The following is an 8,888-nucleotide window of genomic DNA, read 5'->3' as shown; positions in this document are numbered from 1 at the left end:
GATGGTCTCGATCTCCTGACCTTGTGATCCGCCCGTCTCGGCCTCCCAAAGTGCTGGGATTACAGGCTTGAGCCACCGCGCCCGGCCTTTTTTTTTTTTTTTTTAATCATCTTTGGTTTAAACTGAAATATACTGAGATGCAGATTAGAAAACTCTTTTTTTCTTTCTTGGTGCAGAGCAGAAGAAAGGCTTGTAAACTTCACCAAATGCTGCTTATGCTTGTGGGATTGTTTAATGTTCTTCATTTGGTCAGTCTTATCCCCATAGCAGTCAGAATATTTCAAGTCACTTTATATCATGAAGTCCATGAATGGGAGGCCTTGTTAAATAAGATGATTTTGTGAAAATCTAATGGCATATTGATGCTCTGAAATATGTTGTATAAATCTTGGCTTTTAATTTTTTACATTTTTATTACAGATTCTGAAGAATATTTCTGTGTAAAAAGAATTTTCTCAGGGGGAGATCAAAGCTTTTCACATTACTCTAATCCCCAGGTAATAATATAGTCATGTAAATAATTACTTAGCTCCAATAATTTTGACAAATTTAAAAAACCCATTATTAATGTTCTTTATATGTTACAAAGTAATTACCTTAGTTTTTTTCCTGTCAAGTCTACAGAATAAATTTTTTCTGATCTATTTGACAGGTTTTTGTTTCAGGTGTTCAGTAGAGATTTAATTCTGTTTTAAAAACAAATGTGTAGTGGGAATTTCTTGGTTTTTGAATTATATATAATATCTCCTCCCTCCGACTAATCTTATTTGAAAATTTAGAACTGTGGGCCACCAGATGACTTCAGATGTCCCGATCCTACGAAGCAGATCTGGACAGTGAATGAAGTTCTAATTCAGAAATGGCTGAGCTATCCTTCTGGAAGGTTTCCTGTGGAAATAGCCAAGTAAGAAAAGCATTTTGGGCCAGGCACAGTGGCTCCTGCCTGTAATCCCAGCACTTTGGAAGGCTGAGGCAGGCAGATTGCCTGAGCCCAGGAATTGGAGACCAGCCTGGGCAACATGGCAAAACCTTGTCTCTCCAAAAAAGTACAATTAGCTGGGCATGGTGGTGCACACCTGTGGTGTTAGCTACTTGGGAGGCTGAGGTGGGAGGATCACCTGAGCCCAGGAGGTCGAGGGTGCAGTGAGCTGAGATTAACACCATTGCACTGTAACCTGGGCAACAAAGTGAGAACTTGTCTCCAAAAAAAAAATCCATGCATATTTTTAAAGATCTTAAATAAATATGTATAAGTTGTAGTTCTTTCATGTACATAGAGATATGTTAAATGATAACATAAAATATTTATGTAGCCATTTTAGGATTGGCCTTGAAATGTGTTCCTTCTAGTTTCACAATGGTCACTGTCTTAACTTTTATACTTTCTGGAAGACTTGAATATTATTTCTTCCTTGAATATTTTGTTAACTTGTCTAGTAGCACTTAAGATGTTGTTACTTGTTTTTTGTTGGTATTTGGGATGCTGGGTTGTATTTGAAAAGCTGTTTTGTTTTTCTAGATTGTTTTCCAAAACTATAATTTTTCGGAAAATCCCAAAGATATCCCAGATTAGTCTCACTGCCAATATAAAATGTTTAATATTTTTTAAAATTGAAAAACTTTTTACATGAACATAAACACTTAATTTTTAAAATTCCATGTTTTAAAGCAGATAACATTTGTTTGATAAATGGATGAAAGTAATATTTGAGAAAGTCTAGCATAAACAGTAATACCTTTATCAAGTATCATTTTATCAGTCTTTAGCAATTTATGTAATTCTGATTCATCTAATTGGGTGTTAGAGGAGTGCTCTATAGCATTAAATATTAGATTTTTCATTTTAATTCTTTTTTAAGAAAGGGTAAACAAATTCCTAATTCTGTGATTAAAAAAAATTTTTTTTTTTAATTTTTTAGTGAGATAGATGGAACATTTTCTTCCTCTGGTTGCCTAAATGGAAGTTTTTTAGCTGTTAGGTAAGTGGCAATTCTTTAATATGCTGGAATTCTCAAATTTATTGTCTTAAATAGTATATCAAATTAAAAAATGAAATAATTTTAAATTTTTATTTTTTTTTATTTCTTTTCTGTTTTTTAGCAATGATGATCACTATAGAACAGGTACCAGGTTTTCAGGGGTTGATATGAATGCTGCTAGGCTTTTATTCCACAAACTTATACAACCTGATCATCCGCAGATATCTCAGCAGGTCTGTTTTTAAAGTATTATATTTACAGTATTACCTGTTGATTTTTTTGTTTTGTTTTATGTTATACGTTTATAGCCTAATTTACTTTGCAGTTCCACAGACTCTTATGACGCGCTTTTAAAATAAAATTTTATTTTAAAGCATTTGTGATTTAGCTGTCAAAGATCTATAAATCTTTTCAGATGTTTGAAGCAGACCCTGAATTACTTAATATTACCAAGTTGCTTAAGTTTGTGTATAGTTATAGAGGTAGAGAGTTTAAATTGAGACTTGTACACATGGTTTTTAAAATTCTCCAAGCAATGCTTAGGCATTGCTTTTCATTGTGCTCGAAAGTATATTCATTGTAAGATGTTGTCTTTCTTTTTTCTTCTTCATGTTTGCTGTAGTACAGAATTTTCCTTTTCTTTCTTTTCTTCCTGCCTTCCTTTTTTTTTTTTTTCTTTGAAAGTGTATTCATTTTAAATGAAGTAGGTTTTACTTTTTGTCAAAATATAGGTGGCAGCTAGTTTGGAAAAGAATCTTATTCCTAAACTGACTAGCTCCTTACCTGATGTTGAAGCATTGAGGTTTTATCTTACTCTACCAGAATGTCCCCTGATGAGTGATTCCAACAATTTCACAACAATAGCAATTCCCTTTGGTACAGCTCTTGTGAACCTAGAAAAGGCACCACTGAAAGTACTTGGTAAGAATTCTAATATTTTTTCTTTTGAAACCTTTTCTCTTTAAATGAAAATGCTCATAAGTTATTTTGCCATTTGCAATTATGCTGCCCTGCTTATTTGACACTGTCTTAGGGGAAAAATGAACCTGTTTTTCCTTTTCTTGCTTTTGTCTAGTCATTTGATTCTAGTTGTTGGAGTTTTTGAAAGAAAAACATGTTAGATATAGAAGTTTAATCAAACATAACAGCAGAGATAGTATTAGGAAAGTTAAAAACTGTTACCCGTATTCCTTTCCCTCATCACCTTTAGTATAATTTTGCTATTAAAGAAGTAAAGGAGGAGGAACAATTAAAACTGAACAAACATGGGCTTTAAATCTTCTTGGAACTTTGATATAAGCCCTTTATCTTGTGTTTCCTTTACTTGCTAATTTCATGATATTTGATTTTATTTTTCTGCCTGTAGACTGGACTATATTGCTCATCTGATCTTGCACTTCTATCTCTCACCGCTCTGGTTTTTTGGCCTGAAGTTTTCTCACTTTAATTTTTCTAATTGTCTAGATTTTATCTCTGTCTCCTGGCCCTTATAATTTTTTTGCTACAGTTAACACAGTGCTTTTCTTGCTAATGGTATTTGTTAGATATGTGGAGCTAAGATATATAGAAGTAATAATGTCAGTACAAGAACTTTAAGGCTGAGAGTAAATGGAGGAAGCAATGAGCCAGGGGTAGAATATGGGAATCTGAGGGAAAAAGAGTCAAGCAGGGACTGACAAGTATTGCTTTCCTGTTGTCAGAAGTTTTTGTATTCTTTCTGCCTGCTTCATAGGATTGAAGTGTTTGTACTTAGTAACTACAAATAGTGAATGTGGGGAAGGACCCATATGTTACACTTTACATTGTTCAGCTTCTGTATTTGATCTTCAGGAGTACCTTGCATTTTAAAGGTAGTAGTTCACAATATTTCAACCATATATTAAATTGAAAGATAAAACTTAGAAAGATCCTTTAGTATTAGAGCAATACAATTTAAAGGATGTTTTGTTTAAAAATTGAAATTGTAATTTGCAAAACATTTTTAAATAACGGGTTTTAATATTAGGTATAGTGGTGAGTTTTTAATATAATTTAGGCAACCAAGAATATAAATTCAACAAGACTTTCATACTTTATTTTTGCTTTTGAGAGCTTTTAGGACAATATTGTTTAACTTGGTTGGGGGGGTTTATAAACCTTAGAAATGTTACATAAGATATTGTGTTATATGCATCTTTCTGGGGTATTCTAAGGGTTAACAACTACTGCTTCAGAAAAAAAGTCAGTATGATTTTGAAAATTGTGATTTTTTAAAAAATTCATTTTATTTGCATGTTCACTTTTTAATAACAGAAAACTGGTGGTCAGTACTTGAACCTCCACTGTTCCTCAAGATAGTAGAACTTTTTAAGGAAGTTGTGGTACATCTTTTGAAACTCTACAAGATCGGTATTCCCCCTTCTGAAAGAAGAATTTTCAACAGTTTTCTTCATACTGCATTAAAGGTTTTAGAAATACTACATAGGGTATGTCCAATTGTTTCTTTATTTTCCTCTTTCCCCATTCCTATTAACAGATTGGTAATGTTCATTTTAACATTATTGGCGAAAACAATGTATATTATAGAAATTTGGAAACGTTATCTATTCTTTCTCTTAAAAGAAGTAATAAACCTGTCCTTTGGAACTCTGGTCTTACCTGACTTCTTTAGGCGTGTATAGATAACTTATCCATAGTTGGGCAGAACAATAACGTACTAATGAGTTAGAATTCTCCTTATATTTACATATGAAGAATATAATTTGTTAGTTTGCATTATATGGTTTTTGTTAGCTATAGGTGGTTATCCTATGAAAGAGATTGGGTCCTAGTTGTGATTATGAACATTTAAACTTGTGTTCTTTTGCTATAGGGTACTAATGACCTCAAAGTAGAACATTTCATTTGAAACAAATGACTAATTTAAAATTGGAAACATATGTAATTCATTAATTTGCCTATTGTTCTTCCCTGCCCTTCTTCCCAGTGTAAGAAATAGTACCCTTTACACTTGTAGCAGTTCAAAGTTATATGAAGAAGTAGACTCTGAGCTGTTTCATTAAAGATGGATTTCATCCCTGACAGTTGGTAGGTATATCTCTGTTATGCCATTTGGTTTTGTCAAGTTGCTATTTAGGTGAGACATGACCTAAGGGAGAAGCATGTGTTTCTAACCTATGGAATGACTAAAAAACCCACATGAACCTTTAATCTTTAGTTTCTTGTTCTTAACAGCTTCTTTGCATTTTCAGACCCTCTTGCCTAGTACTAAGGTAAATAATAAAGGGATAAAGGAGATAATCCATCTGTTCTTTGTCTAAGAAAGAACTTTTACCGACCATTTATTTTCCTATTTTAGTGAAGCTCCTGGGTGTTTTTCTCAAATACTTAACTTTCTGGACTTACTTTTTTCTTTTGTATTTAGTGTGTCCAAGATTCCTAGAAAAACAACTCATTTCTCCTCATTTTGATTGATGAAATGATAGCCATATATTTCCTAGGGAAACAGGTCATTCTTACGTTTGCCTTTACCCAGAACAAGGCTTTCTTTTAGCATATCAGGGTCCAGGTCTGCAGTAAACAGTTACTAAGAAGATTCTCTATCTTCGTGAGATGGGTCTCTACCTTTCTGTGTAGTTTTTGCCGAGGATTCGAGAGATTAATTAGATTGTTTCTTTTATCTGGACTTCGGCCTACCACTTTGGTGAACAATTCCTTTTCAGCTGGACCCTATTACCAGATAATTACTCATTCTGTGCTTTCATTATCTGCTTATCTTTATTCCCCCCTTTAAAAAGTACTTTTTTTCCTTAGCTGTGTCTTTTACCTCGAGAAAATGGAAGGGGAAGAAAAGGGGAGGAAATTGAACATTTTTTCTTTCAAAATACAGGCAGGCTTCAGCAAGTTAAATTACCTGCCTAGCTCAGTAACTTCAGCCTCAACTAAGGAAGAACTTGATAGAATTTCATCTTCAGAGACCTTTTTGATGGACTCATTCTAAATACTAGAATCTTCACATCTTGTTAGTTGAAGGAGAAGGGAAAATAACATTTATTGCTTGCTAACCACAGGTAGGACTAGAACCTCCTTTGTCTGTAGTTCATGTGAATACTCTTTGGATATATTTAACTTTTAAAACCCTATATAGTTGGTATTTTGCTCCTTTTCCTAGACTGGAAAAATGAATGTCCACATCAAAGTAAGTAGTAGAGTTGAAATACAAATACACATCTTCTACAAAGTCCCTGCTGTTACTAGTGTTCTTATATTAGCAGATATAGTAGTATAATCTGTTTAGAAGGGGGTTTGATTTTATTTTATGCTCCTAGAGCTAGACGTTCATATTCTAGATCACATGTAGTATGTTATAGGCGCTGGACTAGGAATCAAAAGGACCATATTTCTAACCCCTCTGTGTTGCCTCCTACCACTGTGATTTTGAAGAAGTCTTCTTCTTTATCCCATATGCAAATGAAGAATTATCTCTAAGGATTGAAATACCAGCCCTGATAGTTTTCCAAGATTTATGTATTGTTTAAGTTATATAATATGGGCTGGGCATGATGGCTCACACCTGTAATCCCAATGCTTTTGGTGGTGAGGCAGGCAGATCACATGAGGTCAGGAGTTCGAGACCAATCTGGCCAACATGGTGAAACCCTGTCTCTACTAAAAATACAAAAAAAAATTAGCCAGGTATTGTGGTGCATGCCTGTAATTCCAACTACCCGGGAGGCTGAAGCAAGAGAATCGCTTGAACCCAGGAAGCGGAGGTTGCAGTGAACTGAGATCACACCACTGCACTCCAGCCTGGGTGAAAGAGTGAGACTCTGTCTCAAAAAAATTAATAATACAGTATATGTAAGTAAGTTATTATATATTCATAAGACAGTGATTTTGTTACCACCACCACTTGGATGGAAAACCACTACTTTTGACTTGAAGAAATTTTTGGGTTAGGAGGAAATTGGGTTCTTGTTTGCAGTAGTTACTTAGTCAAAAGCAGTATGATACTGGTATGACTTTCTTAAACATCTCTTTTTGGGAGGCTTTAGAGCAGTGAATTATCTTTCTTCTATGCCTTAGAGGAAACTTTGCTTCATCCTACTCTGCCATAAATAGATATCTGTAGATATGAACTATGAGGGACGATTCATTTATATCATTCAAGAAAGCTATTACTATCAAAACTTGTTTATTCAAAGACACCTTGTATCTGACAGCTGCCTATATTCCTTCCCTCTGCTCTGTGGTTAAGAATTAAGGGGAATTTCCTCAGTATTATTCTTTCTCTAACCCTGGAGCATAATTATGAACTAGAGAACTGGACTTTGTGTTCCCTATTCATTTCAGGATTTATGGATGCACGTGTTCCTCCCATATGTCATGTCCTTTGGAAAGTTTTTGAATTAAAAATCATTTTCAGTTCTCCAAATGGCATCATAAGAAAATACCTTTGGTACCTGCTGTCAGGAATGGATGTATTATCAGTAAATGAGTTTACTGGCAAATAATTGGGTTATTTAGTAGTTTCTGAGTTCCACTTATAGACTTTATAGACATGCTGGTATGCCAAAAGAGAAGCCTTACTTGGTCTGTCTAGCCTAGTTGCTACATATTTGTGCTGATCTAAATCAGTGATTTTCAAACTATTTTATGCAGAACCCTTAAATAAAACCAAACAGATAAAATATACTCACTATAACCACCCTCGAACTGAGGTTTTAAAGCAAGAATACTAAACTTTAATTAAAATGTGAAATAAGTGTTATAATCAAACTTACATAGATTTTGTTTTGTACGTTTAGGCAATAATCCTAAACATATAAGTTGTTTTGAACTTCTACCATGTGACTTCTTTTTAAAGTTCATTTTGCAAATATTGAGTGCCTACTATCTGCTTATTATTATATTAGATATTAGGGATGTCGTGATAAAGAAAATACGTGATTTCTGCCCTTGTTGAGCTTACAGTGTTGAGAGATTGTATAAACTTTTTGATCTTTATGTTACAGGATGGTAAGTACTAGATTAGGGAAAATGCAGAGTGCTATGAGAACACTTGGGAGGGCATGTAACTATGAAGGACTAAGAAAGACTTCCCAGAGAAAATGATGGCTTGTTGAACCTCATCTACCATGCAAATATATTATTTTTGTTCTAACATTAACATTTATTTTCAAAAACTTATAGCAAGATACACAAACTACAAACACTGGTTGCGTTTAATTTTTCTTTAATTCTTAATTTTTGTGGGTACATAGTAGGTATATCTTTATGGGGTACATGAAATGTGCTATCAAATCCTAGGTTTGGCCGGGTGTGGTGGTTCACACCTGTAACCTCAGCACTTTGGGAGGCCGAGGCCAGTGGATCACTTGAGGTCAGGAGTTCAAGACCAACCTGGTCAATATGGCGAAACACCATCTCTACTAAAACTTACAAGAATTACCTGAGCGTGGTGGCACCTCTCTGTAATACCAGCTATTCAGAAGGCAGAAGCAGGAGAATTGCTTGAACCCAGGAGGTGGAGGTTGCAGTGAGTTGAAATCATGCCATTGCCCTCCAGCCTGGGCAATAGAGTGAGACTCTGTCGCAAAAAAGGAAAAATCTAGGTCTTACTCATTCATTCTTTGTTTTTGTTGTTGTTGTTTGTTTGTTTGTTTTGTTTTGTTTTATCTGTTAGCCATCCCACCCTCACCCATGCCCCTGCCTCCCCACTACCCTTCCCACTTCTGGCAAACATTCTTCTACTCTATGTCTCCATTAGATAAATTGTTTTGATTTTTACATCCTACAAATAAGTGAGAACATGCAATATTTATCTCTGTGCCTGGCTTATTTCACTTAAATAATGTCCTCCAGTTTTGTCCATATTGTTGCACATGGCAGGAATGTCTTTTTTTTTTTTTTTTTTTTGAGATGGAGTCT

General features: G+C 34.5%; 1 protein-coding gene across 5 annotated transcripts in view; it reads left to right on the top strand.

Annotated features, from left to right (window-relative positions):
* Positions 1-8,888, top strand: part of HERC4 (HECT and RLD domain containing E3 ubiquitin protein ligase 4) — a 153,150-nt gene that overhangs the window by 78,686 nt on the left and 65,576 nt on the right. For all 5 annotated transcript variants that reach the window (XM_011926859.1, XM_011926868.1, XM_011926849.1 and 2 more), the window contains 6 exons: positions 421-497; positions 780-904; positions 1,920-1,979; positions 2,101-2,212; positions 2,711-2,900; positions 4,272-4,444. In XM_011926859.1, the coding sequence (XP_011782249.1) occupies positions 421-497; positions 780-904; positions 1,920-1,979; positions 2,101-2,212; positions 2,711-2,900; positions 4,272-4,444 (737 nt within the window). The remainder of the gene's footprint in view (positions 1-420; positions 498-779; positions 905-1,919; positions 1,980-2,100; positions 2,213-2,710; positions 2,901-4,271; positions 4,445-8,888) is intronic.

The sequence above is a fragment of the Colobus angolensis genome, unplaced genomic scaffold (genome assembly GCF_000951035.1).
Source record: "Colobus angolensis palliatus isolate OR3802 unplaced genomic scaffold, Cang.pa_1.0 Scaffold12, whole genome shotgun sequence".
Taxonomy (NCBI): domain Eukaryota; kingdom Metazoa; phylum Chordata; class Mammalia; order Primates; family Cercopithecidae; genus Colobus; species Colobus angolensis.
Note: the sequence above shows the minus strand (reverse complement) of the source record. Positions and strands in the feature narration are given on the sequence as shown.